The 18927-nt window shown below is 39.9% G+C and overlaps 1 protein-coding gene across 2 annotated transcripts; it reads right to left on the reverse strand.

Annotated features, from left to right (window-relative positions):
- Positions 1 to 699: 699 nt before the first annotated feature.
- Positions 700 to 18649, reverse strand: LOC8031749 (myosin-1-like). Of its 2 annotated transcripts, XM_040221884.1 has the most exons (10): positions 18547 to 18649; positions 18007 to 18101; positions 9882 to 9950; positions 7642 to 7778; positions 7518 to 7558; positions 5982 to 6093; positions 3485 to 3568; positions 2201 to 2259; positions 1028 to 1062; positions 700 to 985 (listed from the first exon to the last, which is right to left on the reverse strand). In XM_040221884.1, the coding sequence occupies exons 1-10, from the start codon at positions 18647 to 18649 to the stop codon at positions 809 to 811; spliced, it is 912 nt and encodes a 303-aa protein (XP_040077818.1). In that variant the 3' UTR covers positions 700 to 808. The 2 variants fall into 2 exon arrangements, with proteins under 2 accessions (XP_040077818.1, XP_040077817.1); XM_040221883.1 differs by having other exon boundaries at positions 809 to 1062.
- Positions 18650 to 18927: the final 278 nt, after the last annotated feature.

An 18927-nucleotide genomic window follows, 5' to 3' on the forward strand; every position in this document is an offset into this window, starting at 1 on the left:
AAAAGGTGAAGTGGCATACAACGGAGAAGAGTCTCGCCGTAGCGGACGCGAAACACGAAAAAAGTATGTTTTGGGTCCTCGCCACTGCAAAAGCTGTGTGCTGACGTCCAGGTTCCGCGAGGAATGGCTCTTTAATGCTCTGTGCTACCAAATCCTCACGCTCCAAAATCTGACCAGGCACTCTATGACTCCGTCGTCGAACTGGCAGGCTTTGTGAGTTTAGAGGTGCTATAATCATACTCTAATCCACTTTACTCCTTTTTTTTTTTTTCAGGGGGAGGGCATCTTTTTGTTTGCATTCTTAAAAAAGAGGGTTAGACTGTTGTGATTAAATTGGTGTGGACAACCACTAACAAGCTCTGTTTGCTGTCGTCAGGGCCTACGCTATTCTTATCAATTCCAATCTTCGCAAAAGAAAAGATAGGGGAAGGGACAAAACCGGAGGAAAGTTGCGCCGTTTACGTGGTCGATGTAACTACTCATGCTAAAGATAAATCACATGTAACTATGGTTGTTTGAGATAAATCTGTTTGAAAGGGTGTCTTCGCTATGCCAATCTGTAAACATATTTTTCTTTAAAGCTGGAGACCAAGTGACACAAGTATCATCGCTGTCTTCTCAACTGGTTATTTCAATATTTTATTAGGAGTACCGGGACGCCAAAGGAGAAGCGTGAAGTTCATAATCCGGAATCTCAAGTGTTAAGCCAGAATATATTTATTAAAAACAAAACTCAATCCCGGACATGCAATCCACGTGCTACCAAATACTCGTGCCACTGATGAACCAGTCTAGTATGCGATCCACTTTAGCAGTAATCAGGTTGAGGCTCGGCAGGTGTGGTTGCCTCTGGTACTGGATTTGGAGGCTTGTCTGGTTGGGATGGCGGTGAGACTGGTGGCGCTGGTGGCACAGGCGGTAATGGTGGCTGTGGTTGCACTTCTGGCGGTTTGGCAGTTGTGTCCGGCGGTGCTGGTGGTGGAGGCATTGGTGGAGGCATTGGTGGCTTAGTGTCCGGAACTTCTGGGACATCGGGAGGTCCGGGAGGGATTTCTGGTGGGGCTGAGCGATCAGGGTTGTCCATTAGTATTGGTATGAATATGCGATGAGGTGTTGTGTGACAATTTTCTTGCTAGCCATGATTAAGCGGCGGCATAAACGTGAATTGACAAAATTAAAACAGAATGATCTTATGGGTCATTATCTAAGGCTACAGCATCTCGAATGTTTGTAACAAAGGCATGACAACTCGGGCTTACAACGATCATGTTGGTGGTGTTGCTATAAAGGGCACGTTATCGCGTGATTGATGCTGCTGTGGGCTATATGGCAGCGTGATGTGCCGTCACGGTTCCTCGTGACCATGTAGTTTGACATGACAGTGCCACGTGACTAGTTAACAATACGTCACAGTGCCACGTGTTCACGTAACTTCATGTCTCCGTGTCGCGAGACATCACTTCATGACACGTGACATTGTAATTGACGTCATGCAGTGCCCCAGTCTCACGTGACACACAGACGTAAGTGATGTTAAGCCACTTTGTCACGGGGTGGGCGTCACGTGACAAGTTTAGAGGGAAATATTATGTCGCGCTAGAACAGCCCCGCGAGTCGGCATTCTGCGTAATTCGAACTTAATTCGCAGGATAAAAGTGTTTATTATGCTTATTTAACATCCGCGAAACACCATAGGAGAGGAGGCAAGTGGACTCGCGTCTACTGATGACGCCTCCCCAGCGTTCGCTCGCTAAAGTGCAAAGAGTACAAGCCTTTGCGGAAGGACTTTTTCCTGCTTTTCGTAAGGTGCAACAGCGTATAGTCATAGGTCATGACTGAGTCTCTTAGCCGACTTTACCTCAACGTGTTTATTAATGGAACAACCCAAAAATCGTGGGTTGCTTCGTGATTTGTGAAGGAGACTACAGAGCAGGACCACTTGCCAATACAAAAAAATAACAATATTATTTCGTGCAAAACGTACGTTTTGACAAATACAAATGTATCTATATTACGTAGTTTTATTGAAATATCAAGAAACTCACCAACGCTCCATAGATGTATTGAAACTAACAAACAGTAAGGACTAAGTATGTATTCAATAACGCGCCACAGGCAGCTGTTTCATAATTTTTTTTTTTACCAGCATTTTTTATCGCTTTCTTTTGTAGTCTGTTAACTAGAAAAACAATCAACTCACGTTGTGGAGGCCTGTTATCTTCGGGAGGGTCGTGATGCTTGAAACCTTTGTTGCATGTACTAGATTTAAAACGATTCAAACATAAAAATGAGTACTCGGTACAATTTAAGCGAAGAGTGACAGTATGCGACATGTACTATAGGATTCCGCACACTGCTCCCGTGCATCCATAGGAGCCTCAGCTATGTACACCCACGCACGTCTAAAGCAGAAATAGAAAACGCGGCAAAGTGCACGCAGAATTATATTGGCACGCCCGTTCGTGTCCAGTCAACCTTACGCCTACATTTTCAAAAAAAAACTATCTTGTCCAGGTATTAAGAAACGAAACGGGGAATGACCATATAATGTTCACTCTTCCTTCTTCGCGATGGGTCCTGCGACATTCTTATTGGCTGACGCCGCAACCTAATTGGTTGCGGAGCGATAACATGCTCGAAGCTATTCACCCTCAAGTACAACGACCTTGAAGAAAAAAAAATTAACTGGTCACATCCAGTGTTTCTAAAGCGAATTACCGCGTTTCTAAAGCTAATTTATATAGAGTATAACTCCTACCAGATGGAACACTGAAAGATACTATTTGGCAACCTTTGTAAGCATTGCTACGGTCATCCACTGTTATTCCGGTTCCAGTTCCCGAAATCTTATTATCTACTCGAAGTCTAGGAATTTGGGGCATCGGTTGATGAGAACGTCCATACGACGAACCACACATTTTCCGTAGAAACCTCCTTGGGCATTTACTAATTTGAGGAGCTTTAATCTGCCCGATCGTTGGAAACGGGTCACGTTTAAAGAGTGATAGAAAAACAGGTGCACATGCCTGTAAGCCTGGGATCGTATAGTATATAGGCTTCTACGGCGCGTACTGCCGTCATATGACAGTTGGTTTATGATCCCTATCTAAAGCTGACTAATTCATTCCTACGGAATGGATAAGTGTACTCATAATATATTCCCATGACGGCTGACATTATTACGAAGCACAGTGTTTTTGTCTGAAAATTTACTCCGTGGTTGTCACCGGCTGCTTGAGAAATGCAGGTCGAGACAAATGCCGGGCATGTCGTTATATACCCGCAGCCAATGGGATTACAACTATTGTTGGTAAGAGCGCGAAAGAAAAAATCTCGAAGCGCAAAAATAATAAACCATGCTCTAAGTTTCTTAAGCTGGAATGAGTATGGAAAATATCATTATGTAAATAAAGTTTGTTTTCTTTACACACGAAACAAAAATATTGTTGGATCATTTTATGTAACCTGTGTTTAATTTACGTACCTTAAGTATTCCTTCATATGGTTTTTGAAACTGCCTCCTCGTGATGTTCGATGATACAGATTTGGCCCTTCCTGTGGATTTACGCTGAAATATCAATATATATTAACTGAAGAGCATGTTGGTGGAAGAAATGTTCCTCGTCCCTCGTCCCGAGTTTGTTCCATTCTTTCTTTCGCCAACATATATATATATATATATATATATATATATATATATATATATATATATTTGTAGTTTCTGCAAGGCTCATTTTTTTCTCTTATCCAGAGCCCCTCATGTAAGAGTATGGTAGTCCCTGAAGTCATAATTATTAAATATGCAAGATTATTCAAAGTAAGGCTTAGGTTGGTCGTATTAAAACTGCGCTCTCAATAAGGCCATATTCAATGCAATGAATCGTTTTCATTTTATAAAGCTCAAATAGGTATGAGCGCTTGTCACTGACACAGCCGTTTATGTAAAAACTTGGAGGCTAGATTTATGGTCATTAAAGCATAAGAAAAGTAGAAGACAAATAAAACACAAGTCGCATCACAAAATTTCTAAAAGCTTAGGCAAATGAGGTAATATAATTTTGTTGGCGTATTTTAAATGTCAGCGAAATGCTGATAAGAAATATATTTTAATCTTAAAACATGGCTCTTTTGCATGTAAAACAAATAAAAAAAATCGTTTAGTTAAGATAAGACATTTTAATAGTAAAACAACGAGAACGTGGCACTAACCAGCACTGTGCCATGACTTGAAGAAAAAAATATTTGGAGACGTTACACGGTGTCGTTTTTTATACGATATCTCATCTCATAGGCACTCGGTAAACACGAGGCATTTTTGTATAGAGAAACACATGACTATCGAGTAACTGGAGGCACATGTCCTTAATTAATATTTAGATCTGAAAAATCCGGCGAGATATCTAGGTGGGATATCATTTACGCTTGAAAACAATCGAATAATAAATAGTCAAACAACACTTCTCGGTGTATTCGAACGTTGCTCTTATTTGGTCTCTGTAATATTAGGACAGCCTCTTCTATTAGGATGCGCATAAAAATAATGCTCACCCTGAGAAACTTATGGGTGTTATGCGGGCTTAAATAGCCCATAAAATATAAATCAGAGAAGTCTCATTCACATGTTAGTTTCAACTTTGTTTCATATAAACAGATAAGAGTGTTATAACTTTATATATAAATATAGTTTCTACACTTTATGGATACAAAATGTTTTGTTTTCACTGACCACTGACCCTGAAGCATTTTAAGCAATATTTGAGCCGAAACTGCTTCAAAGCAAATATGCCTACCTATGATACCTTCCTATGTAGCACAATCTTAAAAGGCCAAATTGTATATTTTTATTTATTTTTATTTAGGGCTTTAAACAGCCCCAAGAAGCCTATAGGTAGAGCCAAACTTGATCTTTTTGGCCAAAGTCTGGGTACCGTGGCCCTAATTCGCCAAGCCAGTGCCAAAGTTATGCTTTACTTCTGGTAGTTTGGCTGCCATTTCGCATCTTTGGGCCTAAATCGCCAGACAAGTGGCAGAGTTAGGCTTTACTTCTGGATGTTCAGTTTTCATGTGGCAACGTTTGGGCCTATACTGACAAACATATTCTAAATTTCCCTGGCTGCTGGTTCTTCGGTTCATGCGTTGCATTTTCGGCTCAAGCTTGAACCTTTGACAATTATCTGGCGAGCCAGAGAAAAGCTGTATAAACGGAAAAAAAGGTACCCATTAACTAACTAACGCGTTGTAGCAACGACGTCTAAGGAGCAAGAGTGGCTCGTATAGGACTTCCAAGAATGTGCCTCGTTCACCGCTCTATCTAATTTCTGATTTCTGAGATGCTTGCATAACAAATAAAGAGTCCATTCTAATATTGGCTAACGTTTCCTTAAAATGTACAGTCTCCGGCGATATGAAAGACCCACTGGGAGCGCGTGGCCGAGGCGGTGGCTGGCGGGGGCGCTGCGAGCGCTCCGGGCAATTCCATTCTGCTTCGAGGGGAGGACGCTCACTCAAGCTCAGCACAAACGGCACAAACTGATAGGAGAGCGCTTTAGCTGAGCCCCGAGTGAGCGTCCTCCCCTTGAAGCAGAATGGAACTGCCCGGAGCGCTCGCAGCGCCCCCGTCAACCACCACCTCGGCCACGCGCTCCCAGTGGGTCTTTCATATTGCCGGAGACTGTACAATGCGAATTTTCAAATATGCAAAATACCACTCAGAACAACAAACGCTAACCACGAGTGATATTAAATAGGGAATGATATTTTACATATTCTTCTTGCTTTAGAAGTGTTGTTACGCACCTCCAATACTTATCATTTTGCTATCTATAGTAGAGTTACCTAATTAATTTCAAGAAAAAACAGCGCAAAAAAAAAAGAAATGAAAAAGACACAAGGACAAGTAGACGAAGGACACAAATATAGCGCTGAATCACGACTTCGTTTTCTTTCTTATCATACTGATAATAATTGTTCTTAGTACTCACCTGGCTCTGATCATTTCGGACAACATTCTGCCGGCGTATCCCGGTGTGTCGGGGGCGTATGCTAACAACATAGATACAACAATCTTGCACAGAGTGTGATCCTTAGAATACCCTGAAACGAAATTGGAAGAAAATATTTACAAATGCTTTAATTTTAGTCGTGAAAATATGGTTTGTGTCGGTGTGTTATTTATACATTATTTATTCCCTTATTGTTATTTCTTATATAAATGTATCCACCGAAGCAAGACAAATATCGTCACAAGTACAAAGAAATATTTTGATATTTTTAAGAAAAACTAAAACACCCAAAAGTTTTTTAAGTGCCGAGATACCGCAGGTATATCACATACAAAAACACATACACACATAAATAAGCTTTCTACGTAGCTAGATGTTTTTTGGGGTAACGAACAATTACATAGTATGCCTATATTTTAATGATTCGACCACGAAATAGGAGTATGTCTCGAAATTGCTTAAATGCTCTCGCAAAGTAAATATTACACTAAAGGTGGTTGTGCTAGTAAAACATTTACCTTCGACGTATGTACGTACGTGTCTAATTGAACTCCTTAAAATGTGAATGGGGAATTCAGCGCCCACAAAATTTCTAACCCAGTAGTAAAGTTTTCACCTCGCCGAAGGTGAAGCTAACTGCCAGTGGAGCACCACCGCTTGCGCGGGGTTTTCAGCATGCATCATGCTTTAGTGATACAAAACCGCACGCCGGTACGTTTTTGTGGCATGTTGATGATTTCTAATGTTGGTAGATCCTGCTATACTTTGTATGTAGATTTTTTTGTCGAAGTTCTACCTGGTCTAGATAAAAAATGCATGCGTTCCAGCGAAAAGCAGGAAGTGAAACGATCGACCGTTTTTCTTTTTTTCGTTATTATTGATAAAAATAGAGAGTTCAATGCCACAACTTCAAGCTATTAGCTTTAGCTGTACTATTAGTTATGATTCAGCGGATCTGGCGCAGTTGAAAGGGTTTTTTTTTTGCGCAATAACTTATGCGACCGAATTTGGTGCGCCCCAGTACCCCGTCAGGGTAAACTGCGGAGAAACGCCGATGTAATAGTTAGCGCCGTGTTGCCTGGAGTCGCAAATATGACCACCACTCGCGTGTGGCCAAATTTCTTCAAATGCACATTTAAATATATATTTTTTTAAATTGTTACAAAACTACCATATCAAGTAAACGAATGCAAAATGCCTCAATTTCGTTCTAAGTAATCGAACGGTTTTCTCGTGTTCAAAACCTTAAAGTAAATTCAACACAAAATGTCGAAAACAAAAATAAAATTCTGCACATTTTTTCCGCACTATTGGCGTACTGTATTATTAAATGTGCATAATATTATAAACGAGAGCACAGCATCTCTTAGTCTACATAAAAAACTTCATATCGCTTTTTGTGAAACACATTCCACTTTTTTATAAAACAAAAAAAAACAAAAAAAAGAAACTTAATTAATACTCAAAACAAATACCGGCTCCCTTTTTCAAGTACCTGTAAAGAGATGTACTCACCATAAGCCTTTCGTATATTATCTCCATTGTGTATTGTATAGCTGAAAAAAAGAAGAAAAAAAAAACCGAATGTAGGGTTCCCCTGTGTTGCAATTTTGAAATAAGCATAGCGACTTTGTCTTACTTTGTTACCAGGCAAATGATGTCAGGAGGGTTCTGGTTTATAAAATAGGCTGTTAATGCATCAATTGCTCCATCCAGGTGAATAAATTCCGGGTTTTTATAACTCTGCAGCGCAGATTTCAGTGCAAGCTCGTTCCCCTAAACGCAGTTCATAAACACACTTCTTAATTAGAGGAATTCTTTACTAAGCCAGCTATAACAGAAAGAACCATTCCACTTCCTTGCAACATGTAATGATCGGTCCTATATTGTCTAGACTTTTATTTTTTATTGCTAAAGTCAATCTTTACACTCGCGCGTTGTGACATAGACTCCTCTATACACCGTTCTAAGTTGGAACTTCTTTGTGGCGCTATATTACTGACTCTAACGCCGTTTACTTTCATCTGCACATTTTGAAAAGTTGTGAAACGCACGTTTGATTGACCGCCACCACCTGTGTTACCCGGACTGCATGTGCATAGAGCAGCAGTTGTATTTTCGCCAATTAACCTGCGGCTCCGAGGTTCTTCCTTATCCTCAGGAGTTCTTTTCATTCATTATGTGTGTCGTTTACCGCGATATTGATGACCGATAAGGGTTAAGAAACTGAAAATATTAAAAGTGTAAGCGAACATTATAAAAGTTCTTCAAGTATTCTTTGGTCAATGAGGACTGAGTAATCCTTTTTATATTTTATTAATAATTTAGACGAAGAATTTTGTTTTTTTATAGCAGTGTTCAGTGGCTGTTCGGATACGTTTTTTGGGCACTTCTAGTTTTCTGGACGCCTTTTTCTAAAGCGACTAGCGGGAGAAAGATGCTGGGGATTCTTATCGCTCGTTGTTGAGATTTGTTCAGACACTTTTGTTTCGTGTCTGTTTTATTGTTGTATATTTTTTAGGAGGAGAGTACACATTTTTATCCATTTTTATAGTTTAGTGATAACCTTGAAAAGGACGATGCATAACGCGGGTAACTAAACAAAATACGGTAGCTGAGGTTGGGTCGTTGCTTGCCTATTTTTTTATCGGCGTCACTTGCACTTATCAATGCTTTATGCGTTCTTACATGAGTCATACAAGAGTGCAGTTGATCACCAACGTAGCCCTTGTGTCCCATCTGTGCATCGGACTGGCCTCCCGTAGAGGACATCAAAAATACCGGCAAGAAAGTCAACAAAATGGTGGAGAAAGAAGGAGCATCAGAAGCATTTTGGGGAAAAGCACCATGTTACGACTGCGGCGCCCCGCCAAACCCTAATTATTTTTCTAGAAAGCCGTTTCCGACGGCCAAGTTGTGTTTTGAAGAAGGGCCGCTGCCGTGGCGGTACACTGAGCGCGAAGACTCTCCTTTTACTGCCCGCTCTTTTTTTTCTTTTTGCGGCGACCGATTGTAATGTTTTTTTTGGTGTCGAAGTGCAAAGCTTTCCCGCTTGGAGCAGTCTGTTGCTTTGATTGCTGAGAAACAAACTCTGCAACTGCTTGGTTTTGAATTGTCGAGCATTGCTGACATCTCCGCTGAAAACACATTGCCAAAGTTGTTCCCTTATTTGTTAGAGATGAACTTATTATGTCAGTAGCTGTATGAAAACCCAGTTATTTTTTAGTTAACCAGTAACATTTTCATTTTAGCTGGATAAATTAAAAGGATTCTCGGAAAAAAACAAATTCGGCGTCAGTCTAAAAAAGGCTTCGTTTAGGAATGTAGGTAATAATGAAAGGCACGAAAATTTAGTTATTGGATCTAGCACTAATGACCTTACAGTTTGTTTTTCTGCTTAAACAAAAATATATTTCCCTTACCCTTATGAAAAATTTCATTTTTATGAGAAATTTCTGTGTCCAATAAAGATATATGAATAACACAAGATATACAAAAACATATAAGTACCATATAAAAACTAAGTATAGATCTATGTAAGATATTTAAGAACATATAAGAACCATATAATAAACTTGTGAGAAGCTTCCTATAAGTTTATTATAGGGTTCTTATATGTTCTCATCTACCTTGTATGATTGATGTGTTTATTAGACACAAGCAATTTCTCGTACAAATGGCTTTTCCACTAGGATACTGCCCAAAATACTAGTGTTTCTAAGTATACTTCAAGAATTATATTTATATGATATATTCTGGCTATCTCACAAGTAATATATTTCCCTAGGGAAGATGGACTTCATAACAATATAACTTTAGGGTTCGATTCATATCACCCTTAGCAATCGAAGGTTATATGATGATTGTGCAATTTCTTACAATGTATTTTATCCAGTACGGAAGATGTATATCGTCGACGACAAAATAACTTTGGAGATCGGCCGTTGTCTGGAAAATGCATACCAAAAGAAATTGTTACAAGATAAATATGTATACATCTAATCAAGCATTACCAGAATCATTTTCCCAAATACAATACTTTTGAACACATTTTAGGAGCAATTTTAATATGTGTTATTTAATAACAAGTATGTCAGAAAAAAATGTCACGCGACATAATTTTAAGTTTAATATTTTAATATTTAGCTGTAGGTCTTTTTCACAAAACTAAAGTGGTTAGAATATATGCAAAAGTAAAGTTGAACAACTATGAACACGCACAAGCATACCGAACGATATCGGACGGTAATGTTTATAAATTTAGAGGACAACAGTAGTGAAAGTTACACTCCGCTAGACTAACATAAAAACAAAATTGCATCTTGAAATATATTTTACAAAATAGATATTGATATCCTGGCTTGCACTGGTATAGTATACCAATGCACAAACAAGAACTAGGACAATAAAATAACTTTTTGTTGGCCTAGTTGGTGTTCACTGTATTGAACCATGGTTAAAAGCGCTAAAAAGACGTACACAAGTTCAAGGACAAAAACGGGCGCTACTCACAACTGTATTGGGGAAGGAAGATGGGAGGTCTATATATATATATATATCTGATTCACTTATTGTCACCCAGGCTACACATGCGTAAGATACAAGAGCATAAACTTTTTCGATAAATATATGTAAACGGGTTTATGCTCTTGTATCTCGCGCATGTGTAGCCTGATTGACGATACGTGTATCAGATATAAATATATATATATATATATATATATATATATATATATATATATATATATATATATATATATATGGGTGGTTTCATATCAAATCGTGCAGGCAAAAAGGGTCGAATTTTTAATTTCGATGAAAAAAATATATGTTATGGTGCCGTTTCTAAAACCGCAGTCGACACAAACCGCAAGTTCATCCGACTTTTTGTTCTCGACTTATGGATTTTTAAAGAGGCCGCGGCGAAAAGCAGTGTTTTTCACACCCGTCGTGGGTCGGATGTTTCGCTTGATCTCCCGCCATGGATTTTCAGTCCACATTATATTAATTTTTTTCAAACACTCTTTGGACACATTTAAAAGGCTCCAATACCATGAAATAATTTTAGGCCTTTTGCTTTTTTTCTGTAAAAATGTCAAAAACGCCTCCTCGGTCAATTGTTCACGAACTTTGACAATTAATTACTGGCGATCTACTTGGGTTATACCGATATTTTTTATGTCTACGGAGAGCCCAAAACACGCTCTTTATACTTATTATAAAATGCCTTGGCTGTATAAAATATCCTTTGCGGTACGTTTACGTTAATATTATGCAAAAACGAAAAAGTACCATATTTGAAATTGATTTTCCCAAAAAACCCATTTTTTTATTTTTTGTATATTTTGTTAAAATGTAGATATGATAGTTGTCTACACGAAAATCAAGCCTAGAAAGTGTATATTTTGTTCGCATGTTTTATATTTAGATCTCAATATCGGAAAAAGACGTCTTTGTTTTGCAAGACCTAAGTCAGACATAGCGACCCATGCGTCTCTATGAATTGTGAAAAAGTTTTCTTGAATTTTCTTCTGCATTTTGTAATCAATTATAAACGGATTTTGTGGTATTGAATATTTATGTATGTTTTGATAAGGGCGGGAACCATGAGATACATATCAACCAAATCAGCAGGCCTAGTAGACTTTCAATAACCAAAAGGCACAGACGTTGTATTGTTTCGATTTATAAACCTTTCAAAGTAAACTAGCACGACTAGCTATTAGCTGTCATATTACTAAGACAAAGAAAGTCACTACATTGTCGATATATTATATACAATTCTTTACGAAACCAAACACTGGGGCTTGTTCACCGCACATCGCACAGGTCACCAGGGAATGTCCTTTCGCTTTCGTAATACACAAAAGTGGTGACACAGAAACGGTCCGAAACACACAGAGAGTGTGTCATGGAGAGGGGTAGGAAATAAAAATAAATAAATAGGAATTAAATTGCCCAACTCCGATCTTAACGAAAATTGCGTTAAAAAAAATAAAGTATTTAGGTTCGAGCGGTGGCAAGGCGATAGGTCCACTCCATGCCTGGTGGAGAGTCAGACAAAGAAGTCGACGGCACGTAAAGGTAAAACAAAAAAAAATCAATAATTTAATAAAGACGGGAAAACTCAGCCGCCCATGGCAAGAACAAAAACCAACTCCCCCGGGCATTCCCTAAACGGGACGCAACCAAATGCGTGCGAACACGCTCTCGACATTACCGCCAGGCCGCTATGCCATGACAAAATAAACCCAACAGCTGAACAGTGCTAACAAACAGTTAGTAAGAAAACATTGAAAAAAAAAAAAACACGTTTAGAAAAAACCGCACCCGAGAAACAAAGTTCAGCGGGGCGAAGAAACACACACGAGTCGGCCCCACGACATTGAAGTCTGGCGGGATGACGGCGTCCAGATGATGCTCGAATCTGTTCCTCCCTCTATTACGCACATCCACGACAGCTGTGCGGAACAGTAGCTGTACGAAAGAAAGTGAAGAATAGATTCGAGCAGGCGATGCGCGAGAAGGTAACCGAGACTATGCTTCAAGCTTCATATCGGGAGAGGAGCTTTCGAGGTAGTTTCTGCAGTTACTCAAACTTTCTCTTTCCCCTTCCCTTTTTCAAAAGAACACGTTAGCCGGCGCTAACTTTTCATCTCGGGAGAAGCCCACTCTTCACAAACGGTTATAGTGGACAAGGAGGCTGACTTCGACCCAACTAGTCTCCGGGCAGAATACAAACACAAGTATATTTACCAACACGCTCGTTTTAATTTCTGTCTCCGGGCTTTGCTGTTTCCAAAAGAGATAACCCTTTATAAGGACAGAACGAGCGGGTTGGTGGGGATAATTAAACTTAAACACTCCCTTCTCGTTTTCTTCCTCAAGTTTAATAGATAACCCTTCGGTGCTATCGGATCTCCCCGGAGAGCGAGAGAGAGCACGGCCGTTTCAAGGTAAGGATAAGGCGCTCGAAGCTAGGGCAAACAGGCGGTATCGTTTCACGCATGCACGGATGGCTGGTTTCAAATTTCCCCACATCCCTAACGAAACCGGCCCATCTTCGTGTGTGCGTCTGCGGGATTTTTGTCCCGCGCCGCCGGTTTTAGCGCGCACGCGGCGTTGTTTTGGCTGGCAGAACAGTTGTTGACCGTCGACATTGTAAGGCCGTGGTGTCCTCATCCTTTCAGGCAACGATTCCTTTGCTTTCCCTTGTGAAATACTCTGACAGACTCCTCCTGGGTGGCTGTCACTGTTCGCCGCGTCAACGACACAATCGTACCATTTCACTCCTCGTGACACAGGGTGCGCTGCTCGCTTTCCTCTCACGGGCCGTCCCATCTAACACAACGAGCGCGAAAGGTCGTGGTCATCTGCCGGCTCTGAAAGGGCGGGACGTTCATGCAGGCCAGTTAGGGCCCCGAATCAATAAGACGTGTGCCGACTGCTACACGTTAAAAATTTACGACACCTGCTGGTTTGTTAAGAAGTGTTGCTTTCTCTTTTTGGAACTCCTCCGATGTAGCTTGCCGCCTATAATAAAATTTAAATAATCAATAAATATATCAGGGTGGAAATGCTGTATTTCATTTTTATGTGGCAACGTTAAAAAAAAGAAAACAACGATTTCCAAGCTTGTGAAGACGCGCAATTCGCAAGTCCATTTCGAGCCGTAAGAACACGTTTTTGTACGATATTGATGCTTAAATGTAGAACATACAAGCAAAATATACACTTTCTAGGCTTGATTTTCGTGTAGACAACTATCATATCTACATTTGAAAAAAAAAAAAGGGTTTTTTAAGAAAATCAATTTCAAAAATGGCACTTTTTGGTTTTTGCATAATATTAACCTAAACGTACCGCAAAGGATATTTTACACAGCCAAGGACTTTTATAATAAATATAAAGAGCGTGTTTTGGGCTCTCCGTGGACATAAAAAATATTGATGTAACCCAAGTAGATCGCCAGTAATTAATTGTCAAAGTTCGTCAACAATTGACCGAGGAGGCGTTTTTGACATTTTTACAGAAAAAAAGCAAAAGGCCTAAAATTATTTCATGGTATTGGAGCCTTTTAAATGTGTCCACAGAGTGCTTGAAAAAAGTTAATATAATGTGGACTGAAAATCCATGGCGAGAGATCAAGCGAAACATCCAACCCACGACGGGTGTGAAAAACACTGCTTTTCGCCGCGGCCTCTTTAAAAATTCATAAGTCGAGAACAAAACATCGGACGAACTTGCGGTTTGTGTCGACTGCGGTTTTAGAAACGGCGCCATAACATATATTTTTTTCATCGAAATTGAAATTTCGACCCTTTTTGCCTGCACGATTTGAGATGAAACCCCCCATATATATATATATACAAATATATAACTTCCATTTTCCTTTCCCAATACAGTTGTGAGCAGCGCCCGTGTTTGTCTTCTAACTTGTGTACGTCTTTTTAGTGCTTTTAACCATGGTTCATTAAAGAACTAGGCGCTATCCAATTCAATTCCCCATAAATTCATAGTATAATGGAGTGATCCTCCTGTGGTGTTTTTATTTATTATTTTTTTTAATTTAGATAGGCCGTCTATTGGATATGCTTTAAAAGTGGGGAGGTGATTGAGCGGTACAGCTTAACAGCCTTGGGAACAAGGAACTAAACAAAATCAGCTTTCGTACTGTTGGGTTTTTCACAGATTTTGCTATTTGCATATATTTTCACATGGCACTCCTCAATGTCAAACGAGCGCAGCCAAATATAAAGAAAGACATAATTTTCACAGCTAACTCCGCCACCCATAAGTAAAAACTTATTGCATAGACATAAAAAAGTTTCCAGAAAGGAAAGTATAATCGGTTATTCTAACAATGTCATTCTGGAGGGAATTCGAATTGTGTTCCTTCCTTGGGAAGTAAATTATTTCAACCAGTCTATCCCACAGAGCGGCGTCGTACCTGAATACATAAAAAAAAATATCGGCAGCAAGTTTAGCCAGATTTGTTGAAATTAATCATTTCTCTTTTATGAAGTCTGTTAAATATCAGTTTGAACAAACCTTTTTTTTACAGTTTTTTTTGGGAGGAGGGGGTTGTGGGGGGAGGGGAGTTAAAGGGTTACACAGATTTTGTTTTTATTGTGAATTTACCGAAATCGTCGGATATTAGATGAGGAAATAACCGTCACAGTAAGTCGGATAATAAAATAAAATGTGTTAAATGACGTTTCATTTATGGTTTTACGGGTCAGGTTACAAATGAATTGCCAACGGGCTTCGAGATAATCATCCATTCGTTTCCGCGTTTTGGTTTTGTTTTAGTGTTTTTTTTTTATAGGATTATAAAATTGTACGTAGAAAGAGAGGTGAAACTTCCGTTGCGCGGTGGGGTAGTTATCTCTGAGATAAACGCGGAGAATTCACGGCGAACGATCTTTCATCTCGCGTGCTATAGAGTATTCATTCTCCTCTTAGGAGACACTACTTTCTGGGGCCGCTCATGACGCTAGTGCATTCATGCTGTGGTGCAGAGCAGAACCGATTTCGAACTGTTCTGCTAAAACGCGCAGGATCACTAATATAAAAAATGCCCCTTCCCCCCACCCCTCTCCCCCTCCCCCCCCCCCTCCCCCCCAGAAAAAAGGAATGTGCAGTTTGTCTTATTGCAAAAATAAACCACGCTTCGCCGAAGGCCCATTCTGCGTCCAAATGTAGCGCTAGAGGTTCAATCCAGACGCCAAAGTTTTATAACAATTCGTTATCTAATTCAAAAGTTAAAAGGGACTTTTTATAAATGTCTAATTGTGAAAATGGCGGCCGACGGAGCTATCGAATATAAGAAGCTGAACGGCACCATTTACCGAAAACGGGCAAAAACGGGCCCCATTTTCCCACTCACATTTCAGAAAATCACTTAACTTTTGATTGACATAACAGATAGTTCTAAAACTTCGGCATCTGGTTGGGGCCGCTAGCGCTACACTTGAGCGGAAAACGAGCGTTCGGCGATACGTAGTCTATTGTTACGGTTAAACAACACGAAGGCATCTTTTTATTATTTGTTTTGTGTGTGTGTGTGGGGGGGGGGGGGGGGGGGGGAGGGGGGGAAGGGGATGCACGCTGTGGTTTTTTTCTTTTAATACACTGGAGATTTACGAAAACCACAAAAATAAAAAAAAAAAATAAAAAGAGGCAAGCAGCACTAATCACTACTTTACACATCAAATAAAAGGCATGGGAGAAGTACGAAAGCACGAATGCTACGTCGTTGCCCAGTGTTGCTTGACTAACAGCGAACCCGTCTGCCGTCTGCTAAAGAGCAGGTGGTCGCATTTGTAATATCGGTTTAGTGGAATGTACGGGTTTAATATGACGTAATATTTCGTTCCTTCCACGGAAGGGGTATTCACACGAAGGAGTAATCCGCCACTTTTCTCTGCGGAACGCGCATCGTGTGAGACATACGTCATCCCTTGTTGACTTCTCGCGTCGCCGCCCTCCTCCTTGCCGGAGGCGTGAAATGGCCAAGTTAAATGACGACACCACGTTCTTTTTTCATTTCCCTCGTTAAGGAGTTCCCGGCGTTGTGGGAAAAGACGAACATCAAGGTGTCGATATGGGAAAAGATTCCCGGAGAAAGGCTCGCGCGATTCTCGCTATTTGCGCCGTACACAGTGAGTGAGTGACGTCTTTGTTCAATGAATGTATGCCTCCTGCAACTGCTGACATTATCGCTAAATTCTTTTTGCTAACACCGATATTCCTCACGGCTCCCCGCCGTCCGTGTGAATGCTAGAGCTGAAATCGGAATTTTGCGGGCTGTTGAAGGTCACGACATCCGCCCGCAGAGTTTCCCTTCATGTGAATATCTAATTTATTTTAGCCCAGTTTTTGCCCGGAGTGACCATTTAGAGGGCCGATGCAACGATTTTAGCACTGAAAAGATTTGCAGCTTGTAATTTTACATTATGTATCGAAAAGAATGGTATAGAGAACACTACTTGTTTTCAGAATATAACGGTTCCTCCGCGGAATAGCGAAATAAAAAACCGGAGTGTTTCGCAATTTTCGTCCGTGAGTGACCGACATGAGAAATATGGCATGGCGGTCACCTAAGTACCTAATATTAGGTTGGCAAGTTGTGCTTTTATCTGATTTATCTGAGGCTATGTTTTATACATTTTGCAATTTCAACACGAATAAACGCTTGAAGTGCCTCGTATCTTCGACACAATTTGGTTAAACTAAGTGTTAGAAACGCCATCGTCACGAGGCACACAAAACCATTCCCTCTGCTCTGCCAAGCTCTGCTAGCGCGGTGATAAGGTTTAATCAAGATTTGCTGGCTGCCTGCACTTCGTCGTGGGACTGCCTTCCGCGCGGACGTTGCTGTTCTTCGACCGAATCACTGCCGCTACCGGCATTGCGCCAGGGTTCGCGAGGTTTCGCTTTATATCTGTCGACCATGAGCGTCTACCGCCTCTGTGATACTCAATGTTGTCCCCCGCAAGCAGGCGCGCACAATGGGTTTCAACGCCTTCGAATAACTACCTCAATGTCTTAGTTGTCGTTTCTGTTATTTATGTTATTAAATTAATAAAGGAAATGGTTTCCATTTGTTTAGCGTTCTTTTTTTAACGCTCCCTGTGTTAAACACCTTTGAATTTTTAACCAGAGAAAGAGAATGTAGACACGTTCAGACACAAGGAGAGATGAATGAAGTACTCTACCTTACGAAAAACTGTTCACGGAATCTAGACACACAGGCTAAATCACTTCAACGCTGAACAGATTGAATTTATAAAACAGTTTTAAAAAATAACTTTCATGAAAGCTTATATTATTTATATTACTACCGATTTAATTATTTATAAAATTAATTATTTTGCACGTAGGCAGAAACCCTAATACACCTCTTCCTCCTGTTTAAAAATATCATAACAATTTGCAAAAAAAAAAAAAGAAACAAAAGAATACTAGATCATATAAAACGATCATTAAAATATATATTTACCGTTAGAATGACGTTGTGCAAATAATCCTTCACCTGTTGTTCAGTCGCGCTGACGGAATCATCTATGTAAAAATCTATTGTAATACGTGTCTCCCCTGAAACATTGAACATATGTCAGTTATCCTACAATGTTGAAACTTATTTGTATATAAATATTGACAAATGTCGAGTAAAACGGTAAAGCGCGTGCACTGTGCCATGTTGTGAACTACGATTGTACCGTATACATAACAGAGACATAAATGATGGGTGGCCACTTATTCGAACAGAGATATTAGATCATGACCGTGGCCGTATTTTTTCTCACTCGTGCAGTTTAAATGTGATGCCAACTATCACATATAAAACGAATGTCTTGTGGTGAAATAAACTTACTAAACGTAATGTGATTGTTGTACATGCGTCTTTTTACTTATGTTTGCAAATTGTTATCAGCTTATCAGTAATTGTGCATGCGTCTTTTTACTTATGTATGCATATTGTTATCAGCTTATCAGTACAAGTGTACAATTGAAATCTTACACCTTTTAAGGTACATACCTTCAATTTGCTGTCTTGAACTTAATCGAACTCTGGGCAAACATTCTACATAAGCAGATACCAACCAGAGCCACATGCATAACATGAAGCGATGTGCGTCCATTGGAAAAAAAAAAAACTTCTTGCAGTTCAGCGCTTAGCCGATCATCAGAGTCAATGAGCTCTATATGAAAGGTTTCCTCTCTTGCCCCTTGTTTTTCAGGACAAGTTGACGTAACATAAACCCTTTTGACATGTGGGAAAGAGTATTTCGTTTTTTTAATATTATGTTTGACCTTTAGATCAAGAATGCTTTCAGGATGCACTTTATGTGAAGCTGTTCCATGATAACATAGCTAAGCAGATGTTATTTTGTTAAATTTATATCTTGTTTACTTCTAC

This window comes from Ixodes scapularis, unplaced genomic scaffold (assembly GCF_016920785.2).
Source record: "Ixodes scapularis isolate PalLabHiFi unplaced genomic scaffold, ASM1692078v2 PGA_scaffold7__128_contigs__length_106722199, whole genome shotgun sequence".
Taxonomy (NCBI): Eukaryota; Metazoa; Arthropoda; class Arachnida; order Ixodida; family Ixodidae; genus Ixodes; species Ixodes scapularis.